Source organism: Myotis lucifugus, unplaced genomic scaffold (genome assembly GCF_000147115.1).
Source record: "Myotis lucifugus unplaced genomic scaffold, Myoluc2.0 scaffold_127, whole genome shotgun sequence".
Taxonomy (NCBI): domain Eukaryota; kingdom Metazoa; phylum Chordata; class Mammalia; order Chiroptera; family Vespertilionidae; genus Myotis; species Myotis lucifugus.
Window position 1 is genome coordinate 3,025,315 of NW_005871175.1, and position 23,409 is coordinate 3,048,723.

General features: G+C 38.7%; 2 protein-coding genes across 11 annotated transcripts in view; one reads left to right on the plus strand and one right to left on the minus strand.

The window, feature by feature from the left end:
* LNX1 (ligand of numb-protein X 1) overlaps positions 1-10,581 on the plus strand; it is a 114,214-nt gene extending 103,633 nt beyond the window's left edge. For 2 of the 4 annotated variants that reach the window (XM_023758265.1, XM_006093974.3), the window contains 4 exons: positions 2,323-2,500; positions 4,071-4,299; positions 9,331-9,489; positions 9,871-10,581. In XM_023758265.1, the coding sequence (XP_023614033.1) occupies positions 2,323-2,500; positions 4,071-4,299; positions 9,331-9,489; positions 9,871-10,006 (702 nt within the window). In that variant the 3' untranslated portion in view covers positions 10,007-10,581. The remainder of the gene's footprint in view (positions 1-2,322; positions 2,501-4,070; positions 4,300-9,330; positions 9,490-9,870) is intronic. The other 2 variants (XM_023758266.1, XM_006093975.3) reach the window with 1 other exon arrangement.
* A 520-nt stretch (positions 10,582-11,101) lies between these two features.
* The window catches only part of FIP1L1 (factor interacting with PAPOLA and CPSF1), an 88,700-nt gene continuing 76,392 nt past the window's right edge, over positions 11,102-23,409 (minus strand). For all 7 annotated transcript variants that reach the window (XM_006093969.3, XM_006093966.3, XM_006093970.3 and 4 more), the window contains 3 exons: positions 18,736-18,955; positions 12,448-12,585; positions 11,102-11,407 (listed from right to left, as the gene is read on the minus strand). In XM_006093969.3, coding sequence (XP_006094031.1) covers positions 11,260-11,407; positions 12,448-12,585; positions 18,736-18,955 — 506 coding nt within the window. In that variant the 3' untranslated portion in view covers positions 11,102-11,259. The remainder of the gene's footprint in view (positions 11,408-12,447; positions 12,586-18,735; positions 18,956-23,409) is intronic.

Consider the following 23,409-nt stretch of genomic DNA (forward strand, 5'->3'; position numbering starts at 1 on the left):
ATCAGGAGTAAATGCTTTACGAATGTCCCCAGGAATGAGCTGAAGCATCAGGGCAGTCAGTGGGAGTCTCTGGGTTTAGAATTCTTGCCACGTTGGGGGCATTTCAGAACTGCCTGCATCTCCAAGTGGGGCTCTTTTGAGAGATGCTCGTGATTAAAGGAAGAGACATCCTGCATCTAATTGCTTTTCAGAAGGGAAAGGTCATGTGCTGAGAATGGATCTTGAGAGCCCCTCTAAGTCTACTCCTTGGCCTTAGCCGGAGTGCTAGGACTATTACTAGTCTTATTTTGAAACTTTTCTCTGAAGAGTCTTATTTCAGTTTTATAACCCTCATCTGATAACCATTATCTTCAAGGTTCTGGGGTTTATATAAACACAATCCAGACCTTACAAGTACTAATTATAATATATACCTTGCCATAATTATTCATAATTTCTGACTTATTATTCTATTACTACCAAAAACAATTTGTGGCAATGTGCAATGTATTCATCCATTTATTCAGCAAACATGTATTTAAAACCATCTTCAATGTGCTAAATGCTATGTTCAATGCTAGGGGTACAGTAATAGGCCATTAGTGCATACAATGAGGCCATTAAAAGAGACATGGCTAACTTAAAACCGCAGGAAATCATAGATAATAAATGCACACAAAAACCTAGGCTTATCTTGCTTCCTAATGAGGCATTTAAAATTGACCCTGTGCTTGCAGGTAAAATAGTTCTATATGATGTCATCCATCCAGTTTGTAGACATTTGTTTAATTAGAATTCATTTGATTTGTTGAATAGATAATATATATCCTATATAATAAAAGGCTAATATGCAAATTGACCAAACGGTGGACCAGTCGCTATGATGTGCCCTGACCACTAGGGGACAGACGCTCAATGCAGGAGCTGCCCCCTGGTGGTCAGTGTGCTCCCACAAGGGGAGCGTCGCTCAGCCAGAAGCCCTGAGCTGGGCTCACAACTGGTGAGCACAGCAGTGGTGGCAGGAGCCTCTCCCGCCTGTGTGGCAGTCGAACATCCCCCAAGGGCTCCCAGACAGGGAGAGGGCACAGGCTGGGCTGAGGATTCCTCCCCCCCAAGTGCCCAAAATTCGGGCCTCTAGTGTGTGTGTGTGTGTGTGTGTGTGTGTGTATAGAGGGGGGGGTGGGGTGGGAGGGTTCAAATGGAAAGGATATGTTAAGAAGTCCCTGTTCTACCTACCCCCAGGAAACCAATTTTTCTCCCAGTTTCTTTATAGAAATGCAAATAGTAATACAACTCATTTTTCTTTTTTTTTTAAAAAGAGCTAGTACACTTACACTTACTTTGTACCTTGATTTTTTTTTTTTTTTAGTTAGATGTGCTTTTAAATGTTCTTTCCGTAGGTACAACTATAGCTATGCTTTGAGCCAGATACTTCTTTGAGGTTTGACCAAGTGTTATATTTATTTGCAGTGCACATGTCCACAGTCTTAGTCCCCTAGAATTGAGCAGTCGCCAACCTTTCAGACGTCATGGACCACCAGTGATCCGCGGACCACCGGTTGGCGACTGCTGCCTAGATCACTGCACCAGCAGGGAGGAGAATACATTTTTGGAAAAGTATACATTGATATGTATTCATTGATAAGCAGTGCCCTTGACCTTCTCTACATTATTGCTTCAAGATAATGCTGCATATAGCTTTGCATGGTTTTCGTCTAGTGCTATTAAATCAAAATAAGTTCTTTTAATTAATTTGCTTTTCAAAAGTTGACCCACAGTGTATACTATACAACTGCATATACTATATTTTTATATTATATATATTTTATGTAACAAAATGAAAAATACAACTGACTGCATATTATTTAGAAATACTAAAGCGTAAAGATGCTAATTGGGAGAAACCTAGGTATTGGTGAATTTTTAAGAGTCATATATATGAAATCCATTATATTGAGAATTTCTATAATTGATTACCTGCATAAAGTTAACTGGCACTATTATTTAAAATTTGGTTACTTTTGTAACTGAGGAAAAAATCCTGATATTCATGAATGAAATGGGTGTTATTTCCAAAATGTTGACTCAGCTTATCAGGAATGAATCACTTGAAAAATCTGGGGTACAGTTCCTTCCATTTTTGCTGAAATGTAAACTTCCTCTGAGTCAGCCTATAGAATTTGGGATAATATAACTCTGCCCTAGAGGGTGGGGGGATGGCAAAGCAAGGGTTCTCTCTATGTGTGTCTTTCTCTGTGAGACTAAACACCACTATCATATATTTGTGCCATTTTGTATGTAGGAAATGCAAACCCATGTTTGTTTTTCTGTCTGTGCCTTTAGCACCTCCCTCTTGCAGTCACTTGTCATGAGAAGGTGGTTAGTGTCCGAAAAGACCCCAGCGAATCCCTCGGGATGACTGTTTCAGGGGGAGCATCACACAGTGAGTGGGATTTGCCTATCTACGTCATCAGTGTTGAACCCGGAGGAGTCATAAGCAGAGATGGAAGAATAAAAACAGGTAAAAAGAAAAGAAATTTAAGGTTCTGGGGCAGCAGTGTTAAGAGGAATTAGCAGCTTGCTAGGTGAGGTAACTGTTTCCAGATTTAACAAGCAAATGTGAGGGTGATCTGGCCAGGACATCTGTTACCCATTGACCATGAATAGTTTGAGTGTAGTTGCCAGACTGGGTTTCAACCCTCCTTAGTTCAAGTGGATTGATGTGGGCGCCACCTTGCTTGCTAGTAAAGCAAGTACTGAAAACTATGCCAAGAATTAATAGGAAAATGCTAGTTACGAGCAAGTTGCCTTGGTTAAATGGCATAATTTTGTTCCATTTATTCTAAGTGATTCTTTGCTGGATTTATCCAGTGATGAAACTATTCATGAATTATTCAACTTTATGAGCTGTATAGGGGAAATAATTGGATAGACTTTGACTGAATATTAAGTGAAAGTACCATGCCATAGGTACTTTTCCACTGGTGAAAAGTGTTTTGTTACTTTAATCTTGTGTGTCCTGGACTTCTGAAATGAAGATGTCAAATGTGTATCCTTAATAATATCATAAATTCACATGAAGGGGTAACTCAAATGGTTGGGCAATTATGTTATTTAAGGATTCAGAGTCAAGAGATAAAATGTAAAGTTTCTGAAGTACAGTTGCTCAGTCTGTGGAGCCAGGGGGGATGGCATGTTAAGGGATTCAGTCAGCCAACCTAACGATATTCCTTTGGGGTCAGGAAGGACTCAGGGCCTTTCCCATCTTTCCCCTATTTTTTACTCTTGCTGTGGTTATTCTATATAAAAAAGCTATTCAAAGGAGGCAGAAAATCAGGAGATAAAAGAACAGAAAATGGAGGCAGGGGAAATATGTATTTTAGTTTCTCTTGCTTTTCTTTTTCATCCAAGCACCTGGGTGCAAAATAATGAGGTCAACCAGGAAGTGACTTGAGAGAGAACATGAGCAGATTATAGGATATGTATGGAAATGGTCCAGCACATAGTAGGTGCTTATCCAATGCTAGTTCTTAGCACCTGTACAATCAATAGAAATGTTAACTCTTCTTTCCACCACTTTGAGAACACAGTTCCAGGGCCCATTTTTCTTAACTGCTGTTGACTCCATGCCAGATACTCTCGGGGGTAGTTCCTTATTTATTCATTCAAATCATGTGTATTAGGTACCTATCATACGCTAGGCTCTGTGCAGGTGCTGAAAGCTTCTGCCAAGTGCTCTCCCTTTGTGCTAAAAACATAAAACAAGAAAGGAGTGAAAATATAGATTTTCTTTGATTAAATGGTAAATGAGGCTATTCCTCCTCCCTCCCTTTTTTTTTTTTTTTTAATGACAAGAGCCAAACACCAATGGGTATGCTTTAGAAACCTCTAAACACGACTTACCAACGCCTTGGAGAATGCACACAATTCACCATTTGCTATATGAGAATCCAGCCTCATGTCAATGCAAGAGGCTGACATGCGCCCCACCCCCACTACTCACCGCATCCGTCAGTCAGTCCCTGCCCCTTTGCACTATAAGCAGAAGGTCCTATTGCACTAAGGATGGCTTCTGCTTCTCTGACCACTAGGTGACATTTTGTTGAATGTGAATGGGGTTGAACTAACAGAGGTCAGCCGGAACAAGGCCGTGGCATTATTGAAAAGCACATCCTCCTCAATGGTTCTTAAAGCTTTGGAAGTCAAACAATGTGAGTCCCAGGAAGAAGGCAACAGCCCAGCAGCCCTGGACTCCAACCACAACATGGCCCCTTCCAGTGACTGGTCCCCCTCCTGGGTCATGTGGCTGGAATTACCACGGTGAGTCCCAATGCGACATCCTTGGGGAGGTGTGGGAGGAAACAACTATATATATAAGAATGGTAAGATTATATGTATAATTTTATACATATAATTTCACTTTCTTGGGCTGACTCATGGCACTAGCATCTTAATGAACCCCTGGCTTGGTTGTGGGGCTATTTGAAATAATTGTAACTGGAAATGCAGGCAGAAACCATAGGGCAGGGACAAAAGCCTGGATGTGGAAACATTATTAGGCATTCATCATGAGGCACTCACAGGTCTGCCACGAAGAGTCGTTTCCGTTTTCTTGCAACACGGAGCTCAGCTGATAGGGAGAGGATGCTGAAATCCAGGGTGTTCACTCAAGTAGAGGCAGGTTCACCTTTCCCGAATTTGCTAGCAAATTTGCTAGCAGTACAGCACTAGGATCTTGCATGGAGGGTGACTCCCATCCATGGTTTTACCTCTAGCTCGGGTGCCCCCTGGCTAAACCTAAAGCAACGCAGAACACTTGGCCTTCACCTATGCTTATGCGTGTGTTGAGAACGCATCTCTCATCTTCTCTCCCTAGTACCTACTCTTGTGAGTTCTTGAACATAACTTCAGGAAGCAGCTGGCTTGTCACTTTAATGAGCTGTAACTAGAATCTTACAGTATAGCTGTTTGTCTCATAGACACTTCAGGAAAGGATTTGGGGGTAGCCTTGCTAAGTGACTGTAAACAAATTAAATATTCAGAGGGCAGATAAATTGGGTTTTGTTCATCTGCATCACAAACATTAACTCTGGGCCTTCAGAAGATTCTTACGAATTCCAAATGCATGATTTAAATGTTAAATATTGGAGTCACTGAAGATGATATGCCGGCTAGAATTAAATGAATGAGAGCAGGATGTTTGGTTTTAGTACATTTTTCTTGAGGGTGGAGATAGGTCTTTTTTTTTTTAAATTTTAAAATGAGGTTTATAAAACATCCCTGACTCAAATACAAACTGTCCTAGATTCTTTTCTGAGCCTTCAATAATTGGTAAATTTAAATGAGTACATTTTTAAACAGCTGAAAACTGAGCATTGAGGCAGTTTAGAACTGAGCCTAGGTGGAAGAGGTTATTACTTCTATTGTTTAAAAAAAATTTTTGAAACTGCATTCTAATATAGATCACTTTTTGTGCTTCAAAGCTATTCTGTTAAGTAATCAAGGTTCATGTAAGATGGGACAAATGTGAGAAACTTTTTACTCCAAATATGACCAAGTGAATGGCTTTCTTTTCCCCTTTTACTTGGCCGTGGGCGGGCACCTGGGATTTTGCTCATTTCCTTTAAGAGAAGGGCACTGTGAAAATAGTGAAAGTAGACACCACTGGTTTTCAGCCACCCTGGCAATGCTTATCTTCCTCCATCTCCTTCTCACCTAGTAGTAATTTAATGAGCACAGTACAAAATTCAGAGGGCACCAATGCGTATAGTGGGAAAGGTTGAGTCTCCCATCCCAGTCCTCTCAGATCATAATCTGTCACCAATTCCTTGTGTATTTGTCCAGGGAGTATGTGTGTCAGGGTATGGCAAACTTTTTCTGAAAAGGGTCAGAGTGTAGGCTTTGTGGGTCATACTGTCTCTGTTGCAACTATTCAGTCCTGTGTTAGCATGAAAGTAGCCATGGACAAAATGTAAATGAATGGGCATGGTTATTTATTTGCAAAAGCAGATATATCTGTACACACACATAGTATTATCATACACACTATTATGTACTGGTTTTTTAAAATCTAATATACTCTAGGTATCATATCAGTAGATATCAAATACTACAATAAAAATTCATAGACTGTACAGTGACAGCTCCTACTATAGGAACTGGTTCCATTAAGGTGTGTTTGTACAACCAGATGGCAGTTTGCCTGGATGTACTAGTATTACCGATCACACTCTGACTTCGTAGGCACCGCATCACTGTTAAGTAGCATGAAACTGTGGGGTAGAGAAGTGTGATCTCATTTCTTCCCATCTGTGTTTGGCTTGGTCTTTTCACCTAATGTTCGAAATAACTTCTGTTATTTGTATTCTTCTTTTCAGGGAATCCAGATATGTATTTGAAGTCTCGTGTTTCATTTTCTCTTGAATTCCTTTCAACTGTTTATTTCCATTGTTTTCTTTGCTTATTTTAATCTGTCCTTCATATCCCTTGTGTTTTTCAATAGTATATCTTTGTTTTTTTATTTCTTCACTTCTTCTGTCAGTTTATTCTCTCATATCTTCCTTGATCTCTTATTTATAACTATTTCAATAGTTTAAATTCACATTAATATATATGGTTGTTAAAACTTCATTTTTCTACAGCATTTTTCTGGTGAGTGGGGTTTTGTCTGTTACTGTTATTACTGTTACCTTCCCACTTTTGTAGTGTGTCTCCGCTGATTCTTTACCCTACCACACTGGCAGGCTACTTCCTGTCCATATGGGCTGTCTGTTTGGGTTATTACCTCACTTATGCCCTTCTTCTCTGCCACACTGGGCACAGGGAACACCTGCTAACAGTCAGCCTGCCTACTTCGGTGTTCCCAGTGGATGCATGTTTTGCCTATCAGTGGACCACTCACTATGGCCCCCACCCCACTCACTAGGGCTCTACCAGCTTGGACTGCACTCTCCAGCTATAGGCATTCCCTCTTCTAACATCCTTCTTTGACTCTCACTGCCTTTGGAAGTTCTCTTTCATATATAGTGACCGAGTTTTAAGATGAAATTTGCATTTATACTTTTAAGTTTCCTAATTGCTTCTTTAGTAACTTTTTAAAAGCAGAAGGGATACAACTAAAATAGGAGTAGGCATATCAATTATGTATTTTCACAATCATGCTGCAAAACCTGTTAACAAGTAACCATATTTATTTAATATTTAGTTCACAAGTCTGTGGGGGCTCAGCTGATTCAGGCTAGGCTTGATTGATCTTGGCTGGCCATACTTATGTATCTAAGATTTGACTGGTGGTGGCAAAAATCCCACTGTTGCTCTTATGGGTGAGTCCAGAATCAGAATAGGAAGACACCACAGTTATATAACTGGGCACACAAGGGTAGGGTAGCCACTTGGGGACATCAATGCAGTTATTTTATCACAGTAAGGAAGAATGAGGAAATACTGTTTCAAACATTTTGAGTCTCAGATACCAGTGGGACTTCCAAGTTTGATAAACACATCTAGAGCAGAAATTCCCAAAGTTTTTGTCTTAAGACCCCTATACAGATTTATAAAGTATTGATGATCCCAAAGAACTTTTGTTTATATAGGTTATATCTAATGATATTTACCTTATGAATTAATATAAATAATTTTTTTACTTATTTAAAATAATACACCCCATTATGTTAACATATATTTTTAAAAGTTATTGAGAAGACTGGCATTGTGTATTTTTTTTGCAAACCTCTTTAACATTTGGCTTAATAGAAGATAAGTGTACTCACATCTAATTCTGCATCCTATCTGCTGCCAGATCACCTGTCATGTGTTCTCTGGAAAAAATGCCACTGTATGCTCATAAGAAAATGAGTGAAAAGGCAAAGATCATACTAGTATGACAAAAATATGTTTTACCTCTAGACCCTGAAAGGCACATAATTTGAGAACCACACTTTAGTAATATAGGGTTCAGTGAAATATTGAGGTCCACTGAAAAGTGGAGTCCTTGAAGGAACAGCTAGTGAAAGAACAAAAAATAGTAGCAACCGACTTCACCATATTTATCAACTCATTTTAACAGAAGTAACCATAATTTTCTTATTTAGAAAAATTACCAAACTCCTTGCTATTCTTTATACTTTGCAAACTCTTCAATTAAGCCTTGAATGAGTTCAAAATAGGAAAAAAGCTCATATTTAAAATGAAAATTAGAGTTTAACAAATGTTACTGACCAATGTCATCACTTAAAACATTTCACAAGAGACTTTTTATTGGTTTTTCAAAAAGCAGTTAATATTTTAAAGTACAGCTTATAAACAAACCAATATCTTGTTTTTCTTCTTTTTGGTCAACATGAAAATGTTCAATTTCTTTCAAACCAGTTTCTGGACTCAGGGATTTTTAGAGTCAAATCCAGCTCCTGACATAGACCTTCTATCCTAACTGTAATACAGTTTGCACTTTAGCCTGCACCTATGTTAACAATCATCCAACTACCACAGAATAGTAAAAGAAATCATTTATTCAATCTATATTTCTAATTTAGCTGAAAATTCTACTCATTAACAGAAGACCTCTGATCTCTTCTTCCCTTTTCCCATTCCTTTTATAACTTGCTATTCCATTTACTGCCAGTTTGCTATCCTCCATTATGAATCATTCTTATAATCTTTAAATATACAATTTCCATTCATTTTATGCCTTCTTAAAATGTCTCTAATCTTTATTAAACATGTAGAACTACATACATATAAACTAGTATTTTTCAAAAGTCCAAATTTCAACAAATGCATTAATTAGGGTAGGTTTGAATTTTTTTAATTGAGAATAATCATTTATTCAAAGAATTTTGCCTTGTGGCTCAGTTGGTTGGAGCATTGTCCTGTACACCAGAAGGTGGTGGGGTTGGATTCCCAGTCAGGCACATACCCAGGTTGTGGGTTCAATCCCCAGTGAGGAAGCGTGCAGTTGGAAACCCATTGATGTTTCTCCCTCTCTCTCTGAGATCAGTTAAAAAAGAATTTTTTTTTTTTAAATCTACAAGTATGCTTGAATTTGGTTCACCAATAAGGATTTATGCATATCCAACTTTTTAATTAAGGCATTAAATCAATGATTATCTTTCCCAGTAGACATATAAACAAAACATAAATAGATGGTGTCATTTTTTAAAGTGTGTTTAACGATGGAAAACAAGTTCAATAAGAAAAAGCAAGCTAACAGCACAAAGGTCAATTTTGAGTGAGACCCATCTAGTGCTATTCATTCTATAAAATAATGTCAAAAAAGGAAATGGAAGATGGATCACAGTAATTATTAACTGAGTTCAACTTAACTGCTTACATATTGATTACATTCTATTGCAGGTACCTGTACAACTGCAAAGATGTTGTATTACGAAGAAGCACAGCTGGAAGTCTGGGCTTCTGCATTGTAGGAGGTTATGAAGAATACAATGGGAACAAACCTTTTTTTATCAAATCCATTGTTGAAGGAACACCAGCATATAATGATGGAAGAATTAGGTAACAGTAACAACTATTTTAACAAAAAATTCATATTCAAATATTTTGTTTTATGCATTTTTATGCATAAAAAAGCATGGCCCTTCTTGAAAAAAAAGCATGTATTTATTATACCTTTCATATTGGTGAGATATTAAACACATTTATGTAGCATGCAATTTCTAAGAAATCCAAAATGATTAGTTACTTGGTCCCATATAGCAACTTGCTTATGAATCCCTTCTAAAGCAAGCTGATTTTAGAGTTTGCAGAAGTGAGGAAGGGAGAAGTAATATAATTAAAATTGACAGATATAGTAAAACTTAGGACCTCCAATTAAACTTGAATTAACTTCAGCTATGGATCAAAATATTAATCATATACCTTGTTTTATTTTTTTAGATGTGGTGACATTCTTCTTGCTGTCAATGGTAGAAGTACATCAGGAATGATACATGCTTGCTTGGCAAGGATGCTAAAAGAACTTAAAGGGAAAATCACTCTCACTATTGTTTCTTGGCCTGGCACTTTTTTATAGAATTGATGGGTCACAGAAAATCGCAAAGTTGAAACAATATATTTATCTTGTCAATTTTTGTATTTAAAGGATACATTATAAAAATGTGAACTTTAATATCAGCAAAATTATGATCTAATGAAAGCCAATTACACCTCAGAAAATATAATTCTCAAAACAAACATTACTAATAGTTTTTATTCAGTGTGGAGGATTTTGCATCACTCTACGTTTACGTTTATATTTTTCTATTTAATAAAAAGCTCTTAAACAGTTGAAATGGTTTGTATGCCCTCAAATGAATTCGAACCATAAAATTAAATTAAAAATTTGAGTATTTTAAAAATAACTTACAGCCAAATGATTTTAAAAGTGCATTACTGAAAAATGTTCCTTTCATCAAATGAGAAATAAATATTTTTTAAAATATTATAGTTGTCTTTAAGTATGTGATACTAAATTCATTTCTATTATGACTATTTACTCACAGAATTATAAACTTTTTTTCTTAGATTTAATAGGAAATAACTAAAGCTCTTGTCACTTATTTTTTTATTCACAATCTAAAAAAATCTGCATGCTGTTCAACCAATGAGCCTTGGGAAAATCAAGAAAAGCCAAACCAGCCTCAAATAGATGGCCATGAGGGAATTCAAAATTGTGATGAGTGTCCAGTGCCTGCTAGAAACTACAATTATGTTATTTCAGAGGCCTCCCAAATACCATTAGATTCATTCTTTTACATATAAAAGTTCCCCATTCAATTTCACATGAACCCAATTTAGAACACTGAAAATCTGCTATCAAAAAGTTGTGGTATAAACTGTATGAGTTCTTTAATATGCTAAGCAACAGTGCCACAGCAGTATTGATAAAAGACTACTCTCAAGACTCAGGGGTGCCCTTTGATGCCTTTTGCAGAGAAACATCTTGAGAGACTAATATTTGATTAACTCAAGGAAATGTTAGCCAAGGTGGAACCCTGACCTTTATCAGATACTGGTATGTACACAGCTAAACACAGTTCTTTAAATTCCCTGATGAGTGACTCATTTACATACTTTCTTGGATATAAAATCATTGCAATCTTATTTTTTAAATATTACAAAACAAAGATTTTTAACTTAACATGAAAAATTCGCTTTTATTTTGGGAAAAAAGCTTTTATACTAACAGAAGATTAAAGGTAAATTTCTTAAACATTATCCAGAAAAATAAACAAGATTTGTGGTATCCATTTCTGGGACTAATATACACAAAAGGTTATACCAGGCCTATTCTGCAGGTGCAGCCTCGGTGCTCTCCTGTTCAGGGGCAGGCTCACTGCCAGCTTCTTTTCCTTCTTTGCTTCTTTTTGATTTTTTGTGCTTGTGTCTCCTGTGACTGTCTCCTTCTTCACTTTCATGGCGACGTCTACTATTACTAAAAAAAAAAAAAGGTGTGTTCTTAAAAATGTTTAAGTATACAAGTGATGACAAAAATCAATCCACTTTGCCTAAATTCTGGGTGTTAAAGATTTTATCCATTAGCCAGTTTTGGGGTGTTTTTTTTGGCGACTTTTATGCTGAAATTATATTTACACTAGAGGCCCGGTGCACCAAATTTGTGCACTGGGGGGGGGGGGGGGCCCTCAGCCTGGCCTAATCCCTCTTGCAATCCGGGAGCCCTCAGGGGAGCAGGCCTAAGCTGTCAGTCGGACATCCTTAATGTTGCCACAAAGGCGGGAGAGGTTCCCGCCATCACCTCTGCGCTCACCAGCTGTGAGCCCAGCTCAGGGCTTCTGGCTGAGCAGCGCTTCCCCTGTGGGAGCAAACTGACCACCAGGTGGAAGCTCCTGAGTTGAGCATCTGCCCCCCTGGTGATCAGTGCACATCATAGTGACTGGTCATTCTGGCATTCGGTCGATTTGCATATTAGCCTTTTATTATATAGGATTACAGGCTCATCTTCACCAATATCATCCCAGATTTCTAGGACCCATATACTTTATTCTGAAAACCAAATTATAAATGAGAAACTGAAGCACTAAATCAGAAATACTTTCTAGGGTTGGTTTTAGGTAAATAATAGGCATTGAAATTTAACATCTATGTGTGCGTGCTATTGTTGTTTTTGAGACTACAAGGCCCTGAATTTTCTTTGATTAAACTGCTTTAATAATATTTACTATTAAAGACTGGTTCATATGCCAAATTCCCCCCTCCTAACAAGATAATGTAATAAGCTGAATTCTCTCATATTCCATGATAATTTTGGTTTACTTGTATTAAATACAGTCTTGTCAGATTTAAAAATCTTTGTTGAAGCATAAAAGGAACCAACTATTTCAACAGATTATTCTTAATCTTCCAATTAGGAATACATATGCTCTACTGGTTATTGGGAAATATTTGCTCTTACTTTCTGAAGTCAAATCAATTTCTCAACTTCAAAGTGATTCACTATTTTATTAAAGAACAGACCTTCGAGATGACTTGTGTCTGGTTTCCTCTTTCTCTCTGTGTCGTCTTTCTCTATGTCGTTCTTCTTTCTCTCGACTTGCTCTATGACGCTCGTAGCCTCTTTCTGCATACTCTCTATATCTGTATCGTTCTTCATCACTGAAATTGGAATAGAAACAACTTTTATTAACTGGACTGTTCATACAATTCTAAACTCTAAAAGAAGAGATGTGACCTGAGTGCAAAACAGAAGCCCCCACGTTAGCATCTTACAGAGAATAGATGCAAAATGTTTGAACTGAGAGGGAAATAATGCCATTCCCAAATTAGTACTACATCTAATACAAGAACACAAAATATAAAATTACACATCATGTTAAGGAACCAGTTTTGTTCTGTGCTTTCATAATTGTTATAAGGTAGAAATTTTATAAAACAATGCTGTTTTTCTTCAAAAAATTGGGAGCTGTAACTCATTTACATTTTAATCAGTTTTCTTTTCCTGCTCTTAGAATTAAAAGCATGTTTGTCTATTTCAGATCTCAAACCAAAATTCTTTTTTTTTAAATATATTTTATTGATTTTTTACAGAGAGGAAGGGAGAGAGATAGAGAGCCAGAAACATTGATGAGAGAGAAACATCGATCAGCTGCCTCCTGCACATCCCCCACTGGGGATGTGTCCACAACCCAGGCACATGCCCTTGACCGAAATCGAACCTAGGACCCCTCAGTATGCAGGCTGACGCTCTATCCACTGAGCCAAACCAGCCCCGGCAAACCAAAATTCTTATATTACTGATAAAATCTTGGCACACAGGATTCTAAAAATGTATTTTAAATATTTGGCTCACAATGACTACAGAGTAGAAAGTAGATAAAGGTTCTTCAACCACATAAAGAGTATATTCATCTAATAAAGCGGTATACAAATGAACAGCCCTAGCCAGTGGCTCAGCTGGCTGGAGATTTGTCCCATACAGGCTGAAAGGTCACAGGTTCGATTCCCGGTCAGGGCACATACCCAGGTTGTGGGTTTGATCCTGTCAGGGTGCATACGGGAAGCAACTTCTACAATATCCACACAAAATGCACGCAAAAAGCTGCTTGTAAACTTACTTGCATTCTGACATCCCAATTACTTAATACTATGTATGTGTGTGGTGAGAAGAAGAGATTCAACATGGTTAACAACTTCAAATGCAAAAACTTAAAGCTGCACCTCCATTTTCTGACTCTTGATAGAATGAACTGGTAAAACTGAGAGTGATGGCTAGTCTTTCTTTACCTCCCTAGCCCAGTCTTCTTTTCATGTCCTTTCACTTACATCCTTCTCTCCTTCTTTCTCCTAATCCTTTAAGTCTTTTTTTCTTGATTTTTGTTCAGCATAGAAGTCAATACTTTCCACAACCTAATATCAATAAACTCACTTAGAAGGAATAAAAATGTCTTCTAGAGCTCTGTGCTGAAGAGCCTTGGTTTCTAGAAATATATACAAATTATTAAATTAATGTTTAAAGCATCAAGGAGTTGAGTGATCTGAGTAGGAGCAATAGGAGACAGAATAAGGTGAACATATAAGCCATATAAAAGAACAAATCAGTCTGTGGTTTCTTAGCAAAAGTAATGAGTCTGTAGTGCTGTGCCTAATGCAAGAGATATTGCTGACCAAGTTGTTATTACTTCCATACATTACATTTTTAAACCATTTTTTAATCATTATTGTTGCAAGTATTACATATGTCCTCCTTTCCCCCCATTAACCCTCTCCAGGCTGCCCCGCCCCAAACAAGAAAATATTAATATACATATATATATATTTGTGTGTACATACGTATGTATACTGTACACACACACTTTTTCCCTAACCATAAATATGCACTTTGTATTTGGAAAGTGGAAGCTTGTCACCTAAAAGGCAATGTGCCATGATAGACAGTGTAGAGTAGTGGGAGGAGTACAGGCAGAGTAGGCCCGGGATCACATCTTGATTCTACTACTTACTAAATGTGTGACCTAGGGTAAGTTAACCAACCTCGCTAGGCATCCATCTGTTTTCTCACCTGTAAAATTGGCAACAATCTCTTTCAGGGTTGTTGTAGAACTGGCAATAGCATTTGTAAGTGCTTGGTACAAGAGAAGGCCCTCAATAAATGGCAGCTGATATACAGGCTCACCATCTTCAGTAAATTTAATGTTAAATTTTTCAGAAGTAGAACCTTTTTTGTAAAGGTGACTGATCCTGTAATAATTAATTCTTCTGAAGCAGAATAATTAGCCCACACCAGGACAAATGAATATGGTAGTAAATATTATCCTCTTTAAAAATGAGGCTGTCTTTGTAATGATTCCAACTGGATTTACATTAAAACAGTCAATTATCTCATAATTTGTCATCTGTAACCTTCTCACCCTGGCACCAATTCTTCACAGCTTTGAGGCCTTTTAAGATACTGAAGGCAGCCATATGATGGGAAACTTTCCACAGATGATAAAAGATTTGGTCTCATACATGAAATATAAAGATCCCTCCTTCTAGCCCCTTCTTTGATAAGCAGCTGCTGCACAAGTTTCTCTGGGTCTGGAAATCATTAGAGTTCACTCAAATACCCTTGAACGAACAGACTTCATTCTAGCCCACAATTAAGTGGCCTCAAGACCAGATGTTGAAACTGGTCTGTAATTTTCAAAACAATGACCCTGTAATTTGTGACACAACACATACTACATGCCATATCGCTAAAATGTCAGTCTTCAAAAAAAAAAAAAGGTCTTTACTTATACTTCACTTGAATTTTCCAGAGAACACTTTAGTCCTGGGATAATTCAAAACAACACAAAATTCCTCCACCTCTTGCCTTGAACTTTTAGTCAGATTTAGGTAAACACTGACTTCTGATGCTCTACAGCATAGCAACCTGAAAATTAAATGTAGTTTAACCATTAACACTTTAGTTTCAATAAAAATTAAGTAACACCTGTGTTTAAAATTTAATCAGATAACTTAGCCTCAAATATTCTATAAACTGTATTATTTATGTTTACGCAAAGAAAATTTATGAGTTCTAGGAAAGCCATCAAAGCCATTTCTTTTAGTCTTCTTTCCTATCAAGTTTTGCATTAAGCTCCTTAACTTGTGAGTATGGACATTCTAGAGATAACAGTGCTATCTCAAGTATTTTAACTACATTAGAAACTATTCAACTTTCTGGAAAGTAATGCTCTTGAACTTAACAGAATCATGCTGACCTATGTGGCTCAAGTTAACAGTACATATCCCACCACAGAAACACAAAACATACACTCACACACACACAAATATGTATCATACCTTTACTTATTTAAAATTTTATCAGGTGCCTACAAAGCGTAAGTCATATTATTAGGAACTACAGAAAGGAAAAAGATTAATAAATCCTGTCCAGTTTCTTATTGTACACTGCTTTAGGTAAAGTTTCAAACAACTAACCAGTCCGTGTCACCTTGACAATATTATATGGTTAAATCAAAAAGGGCGGTGTATGAATAATTCTGTATCCTCAGCACAAAGCTCCGTGCCTGGTACATAAGAGGGACTCAGGCCGAAACCGGTTTGGCTCAGTGGATAGAGCGTCGGCCTGCGGACTGAAAGGTCCCAGGTTCGATTCCGGTCAAGGGCATGTACCTGGGTTGTGGGCACATCCCCAGTGGGAGATGTGCAGGAGGCAGCTGATCGATGTTTCTCTCTCATCGATGTTTCTAACTCTCTATCTCTCTCCCTTCCTCTCTGTAAAAAATCAATAAAATATATTTAAAAAAAAAAAAAAAAAAAGAGGGACTCAGAAAATGTCAATTACATAAATGAAAGAATGAATCGCTACTCCCCCTTCTGCCCCCGCCCCCTAAAAATGGGGAGAAAATCAAGTGCATAGGAAGTAATAAGGAAAATGAGAAAAATTTTAAACTACCTAATTTCAAGACTAGAGAGGATTTTAAGTAAGATCTCGATCACATTTTGAGATTATGGCTCTACCATTGTCTTATGTTTCTTTATGCTTCCATTTCCTCACCTGATAAGTAGAAATTTAGACTAGATAATCCCCAAGGACCTTTTGGATTAAGAAGTATATAATTAGATGACCACAACTAACAAAACAAATGCTGCTTGAATCAAGCATATCCTCACACCCTGAACTGATATACTGCTTCATCTCATCCAGCAAAATCAGAAAATTGTCTATGTATCTTACATTTATCTTATCCCTAAAAATAGTTGGTATAAAAAAGTTATCTTCATTCTACATTGTGATGGTACCTAGACTGATATAAGATGCCCAAATTAATGATTTGATTGTGATAAAGAGCTTCTACCTAAGAGTTTCACCAACAGTTTTTCAAAATTATTCTTTCTCTATTGTAGTCACCTTCCTCTCCTTAAATATGTCATTTTATTCACTGACATATTGTGTGCCAGACATTACTGTACAAAGTACTGAGGATACAGAAAGGAAAAATGGTGGTCAATGCCCTTAAAGAGACTTACTAAGAAACAAAGTGGCCCTACCCGGTTTGGTTCAGTGGATAGAGCATGGGCTGTGGACCAAAGGGTCCCGGGTTCGATTCCGGTCAAGGGCACGTACCTCAGTTGCAGGCTCCTCCCTGGACTGGGCTTTGGGACAGGGCACATGCAGGAGGCAACCAATGAATGTGTTTCTCTCTCATCGATGTTTCTCTTTGTCTTTCCCTCCCTCTTCCACTCTCCCTAAAAATCAATGGAAAAATATCCTCGGGTGAGGAATTAAAAAAAAGAAACAAAGTGTTTAGGAAACATGTGAACAAAATTAATTCCTTCAGGTTCAGAGAAGCTCACAGAGGACCTTGAAGAGTTAATAGAAGTTTGTAAGGCAGAGAGGTAAGGAACAACATGAACAAAGTATAAAACTTTGAGGGATTCCCAGAACAGCAATCAGTCATGCGGTGCACTGGCTTGGGAGAGAACTGGGGCTAAAGTCTAGAAAAGTACATGACTGTGACTGTGGATTATAAGAATTAGGAATTTATTCTTTCGGTCAGCAGTACATGCCAGCCCCACAGCAGTATATGAATTCTTTCCAATAGCACAGACATTTTAGGGAGTCAATTTCCAGATCCTCAACATCCGTATTTACTCTTTCCTAAATCTGAACTGCCTAATGTAAAACATCATGCCACTTCTCCAGCTAACCTCTTCTCTCAAAATCACCCTCCTGCCCTTTATAAAAGAAAGGCACTCCTTTCACCAATTTTACTATGGTACATTGGCTCAGGGTATAAAAATCATCATCGCATCAAGCAGATCTAATTTATAATATTAGTGCCAGTGAGAATTATTTTATTCAAGGAACCATAAAGCATCTATAGAAGTTTAGGTTTTCCTATCTTATACACTGTTCATTTAAGAACAAAGTATGGAGTAAGAAATGGGAGTTCTAACTTCATATATATCATAGTGTGGTGGGAGTCATAAGAATTTTCCCTGAACCAGTAAAAACTTAAAAAAAAAAAAAAAAACCCTTTTAAGAAAAGCAAAGTGTTGAAAGGCAGCATCTTATTGTAAGCTGTGTGGCTAATCTGTTAATTAGACTTGGATATGGAATACAGATCAACTCATTTGACTGAATAGCAAATGAAGCCAGACTTTTTACAATTAGAACTGAATGTGATTTGGCTGTCTGACTTGACAATGAGAGCTATCTTTTACCAATTAAGTTATATGGTAGCTATTTTCCATAAATGGAATATAGGAAATTTGCTAGAAATAAATATTTAACACACATAGGTGTTTAATTTTTTTAAAGATGGTTTTGGCCAAGATGTAATAATAGCATTTTAATTTCCCCAAACCTCTGAGCATATTAAGATAAATAATTGGTAGTCTTTTGACAAGACTTGGTAAAACCCTTTTGGTATTCTTCCAAGAAAATGAGAAAACTGAAACTTTAATTTCTAAATGAATTGGATTGAATTGTGTTGCCCCCTTCCCCCCCAAAATCTGCTCAACTATGTATTTAAAATTTTAAAATGAAAAAACATTTTAGATGGCAAGATATGTGACGGGATACAAAGTTTCCAAAATTCTTTTAAGAGAGAAATAAACAAATTTGAAGACTATTCTTTTAGGTAATGAGAATCCCTAAGAATTAAATAGCCTTGATGCTTTTAAAATGGTTATCCTAAATACTCTTTGAGCAATGCTATCCCAACTAAATCGAATTTTCCATCCTATAATCAAATACAAATTCTAAAGTACACATTAAACATATATATACAAACTACAGCACACTCAACAAACCTGTTGAAAACACTTGGTGTAGGACTATGATCACGCTCTCGCTCCCTCTCTCTGGTGCGCTCTCTTTCTCTGTCTCGATCACGATCTCGGTCTCGGTCTCTGTCTCGGTCTCTGTCTCTATCTCGGTCTTTCTCTCTTCTTGAATAATAGTCCCATTGCTTGCTGGTGTCCACAAGACTAGGCCATGAAGGAGCAGAACCAGGAAGGTGGGGAAAGGCAACTAAAGAAAAAACATACACAAAACAAAACATAAGTTTTGGTACTTAAAAAACAAGAGAAAAAACAAAAAGTACTAGAAAATAAAGACAAAATTCCCACCAAAAGTGCTTCATTAGATTATAATGCAAAGTTAATTTATAACTAGAAAAGATAAATGTCATAGTGTGAATACCCACAGATTGGAGGAATATGAAGAAACAAACCTTAAAGACTTAACATAATCATTTTGCAAGGTGTGAACAGTAACCAGAAATAGATACACCACAAAATTCCCCTTATCAAAAATGTAAACCAGAATAAATTAGGACATCTTCAAAGTATTGAGAGAAAATGATAGTCAACCTAGGAACATGTATTCAACAAATTATATTTTAAAAATAAGAAAAAAGCAAAGACATCCATAGATAAACAAAAAGAACAAATGTTATAATCAACAGAGTTCACCGAAAGATAGATGTACAATGCATTTTAAGAGTAACACACACACACACACACACACACACACACACACGAATGTATAATTTCAAAAAAATATAGGGAAAAACAGATTTTTTTAAAAACTGCCAATTCAAAAAAGACTTGGATAATATGGGGGTTGGGTAGACAAGTTTATTAGCTCAACTATCAGCACAATATAAAAGGGACTGAATTCATCAGTTACATAACAGAGATTTTTGATTTGTACTTTGAATAATTTCTATTATATTCTGAATATAAGACATAAAAACACAAAATGGTTAATAGCAAAGGATGTAAGAAAAAAATATTAATACCCCTCAATCTACTTATGGAGTAGCTATACTAATGACAAAGCAGAAGCATATAGTAAGGACTAGAGGCCTGGTGCACAACATTCATGCACTTGGGGAGGGGGTCCCTCAACCCAACCTGCACCCTCTCCCAGTCCAGGAGCCGTCAGTCGGACATCCTTGGAGCTGCTGCGGAGGTGGAAGAGGCTCCCACCACCGCCACTGCACCCACCAGCTCAGGGCTTCTGTGAAAGCGCACTGACCACCAGGGGGCAGCTCCTGTGTTGAGCGTCTGCCCCCTGGTGGTCAGTGCATGTCATTGCGACTGGCCGTTCCGTCGATCAGTTAATTTGCATATTACCCTTTCATTATATAGGACTAGTGGCCCGGTACACAAAATTCGTTCACGGGGTTGGGGGGGGGGGGGTGTCCCAGCCTGCACCCTCTCCAATCTGGGATCCCTCTAGGGATGTCCTGTGGGATCGGGCCCAAACCGGCAGTCGAATATCCCCCTCACAATCCGGGACTTCTGGCTCCTAACTGCTCACTTGTCTGCCTGCCTGATCACTCCTAACCACTCTACCTGCAGGCCTTCTCACCCCCAACTGTCCCCTCCCCCTCGCTGGCCTGCTCGCCCTCAACTGCCCCCCACCCCGCTGGCCTAATCACCAACTGCCCTTCTCTCCTGGCCTGGTTGCCCCTAACCACCTCTGCCCGGAAAGATGTCCAGAAGGTCTCCTGGTCTAATTAGCATATTACCCTTTTATTAGTATAGATTACCTGGGAAAGAAAGGATAACAACATGAAGATGAAAATGTAACTCACCAAGAAGACAGAACAAATATAACTTCCAGATATCTAACAACATAGCCTTAATATTTGGAGAGTAAGAGATAATAGAAATTCAAGTAGAAATAGAAAAATCCAAAATGATTATGGGAGAATACCATACTTCTCTCAATTATTGATACTTTAAGCAAAAATTGCTATAGATATGTAAGATTTGAGCAAAACATTGTTAACAAGGTTGATAATAAACAACAGAATACTCATTCTTCTCAAGCACATATGAAACATTAATAAAAATATACTATGTACTTTCAGAGGATCAGTAAAATAAACAAGTTTTCTGACCACCATGCAATTTAAATTAGTAAAACAAAATTTACGGAAAATTAATCTCCATACATTTCAAATTAAAAACACATTTCTGATAACTAAGGTGTCAAAAAAAATTTTTTAAACATTTAGGAATTGACTTCAGAGATAGATTCCTCTCTCTAAAATCAATTTTAAAAAATGACAACAGCAGTAACCGGTTTGGCTCAGTGGATAGAGCGTCGGCCTGCGGACTAAAGGGTCCCAGGTTCGATTCTGGTCAAGGGCATGTACCTTGGTTGCAGGCACATCCCCAGTAGGAGATGTGCAGGAGGCAGCTGAATCGATGTTTCTCTCTCATCGATGTTTCTAACTCTCTATCTCTCTCTCTTCCTCTCTGTAAAAAATCAATAAAATATATATATTTTTTAAAATGACAACAGCCAATACAACAGTAGCTGCCAGGTGTGAGTGAATCAAAAATTTTTTAAAATTAAAAATAGCTCAGCTGGCATGGCTCAGTGATTGAGCATCAACCTATGAACTAGGAGGTCAAGGTTCAATTCCCAGTCAGGCACATGCACGGACTGCGGGCTCGGTCCCCAGAGTGGGGAGTGCAGGAGGCAGCCGATCAATGATTCTCTGTCATCATTGATGTTTCTATCTATCTCTCCCTCACCCTTCCCAAAATCAATAAAAATGTTTGGGTTTTTTTTTGCTTTGTTTTGTTTTTAAAAGAGATGCAAACTGTCCTGGAGGGAAATTTAATCTTTAAGAAACTACATTAGAAAAGATGGTGCATAACCCATGGTCACAGACAACAGTGTGCTAAAGGTAGGCAGGGAACAGGTTGGGCAAAGAAAGGGGAAAATGAGAGACATTTGTATATAGTACTGTCAATAATAAAAGTAAACAAACAAAAAAAGAAAATATGAAAAATTAATATAAGAACTTAGAAAAGCACAGAATAATCTAACAGAAGGGAGATACTAAAGATAAAAGTAGAAATCAAATAAACAGAAAACTACCACACAATTAAAAAAGCAGAAAGTTGGTTTTTGAAGACTAGACAAATAAAAAACGACAATCTCTGACAAGATTACAAAAAAGATGCCACATAAACAATATTAGAACCAAAAAGGGACCACAACTACAGATCTTGCAGAGATTAAACAATACATAAACTATTATACACTTGATACCGACACATTTATAAACTTAGCTCAGTCTACTTCTTAAAAATAAATTACCAAAGAAAAGTGACTCAAGAATAAAAAAAAATCTTAATCATCCTATAACTATTAAAGATATTAAATCAGTAATTTAAAACCTTCCCACAAAACCTGATTGTTTTACAGCTGAGTTTTTATGAGCTTACTAGAGGCCCGGTGCACGAAAATTTGTGCACTCGGGGAGGGGAGGAGAGGGTCCATCAGCCCGGTCTGCACCCTCTCACAATCTGGGACCCCTCAGGTAGGGTCCCTAGGCCTGGCCTGAGGTCAGGGCCTATCGGGGCTTTCCTTCCCCCAGCTTCAGGCAGCTGGCCCCATCCCCACCGCTAACACTGCTTGGCATCTGTGCAGCACTGCCCTCACCTCCCCTACCACTGCTGGCCTCCCTCTGCAGGTGACAGGCATGGGGTGCGATGGCTTGGCTGGCCTGGGCCTCCCTCTGCGGGGCGATCGCTGGCCGGCCGCACACCTGCCACAGAGTCGCTGCTAGTGGCCTGGGCCTCCCTCTTTCTTTGCTGGGGGGCGGGACCAGCCGTGCAAGGGGCCATCTGCCTACCTGATTGCCCCTAACCGTTGGCCAGCCTGCCTACCTGATCGCCCCTAACCGCTGGTCTGCCTGCCTAATCACCCCTAAACAGTCTGCCTGCCTGCCTGATCACCCCTAACTGCTTGCAGGGGGGCGGGGCCATCCCGGCAAGGGGCCGTCTTCCTACCTGATTGCCCCTAACCATTGGCCGGCCTGCCTACCTGATCACCTCTAACCACTTGCCTGCCTCCCTGATCACCCCTAACCGCTTGTCTGCTTGCCTGATCACCCCTAACCACTCTGCCTGCCTGCCTGATGCTTGGGGGCGGGGCCAGCCTTGCAAGGGGCCTTGGTGGTTCTAGTCTCTGGTCATTCTGGTCGTTACGCTTATGGTGGCTGGCCTTTTATTATACAGGATACAGTATAGACCAGCCATGGGCAAACTACGGCCCGCGGGCCGGATCCGGCCGTTTGAAAGGAATAAAACTAAAAAAAAAAAAAAGACCGTACCCTTTTATGTAATGACTAGAGGTCCGGTGCACAAAAATTTGTACACCCGGGGCGGGGGGGGGGGCCCTCAGCCTGGCCCTGTGCCCTCTCGCAGTCTGGGACCCCTCGGGAGATAACGACCTGCTGGCTTAGGCCTGCTCCTGGGTGGCAGAGGGCAGGCTCAATCCCTAGGTGCAGCCCCTGGTCAGGCTCAGAGCAGGGCCAATTTGGGGAGTTGGGGGCGCCGCCCCATCATGCACAGAGCAGGGCGGATCGGGAGGTTGCGATGCCACCCTCAGTCATGCTCAGGGTAGGGCCGATTGGGGGGTTGGGGCACCGCCCCCTGTCACACTCAAGGCAG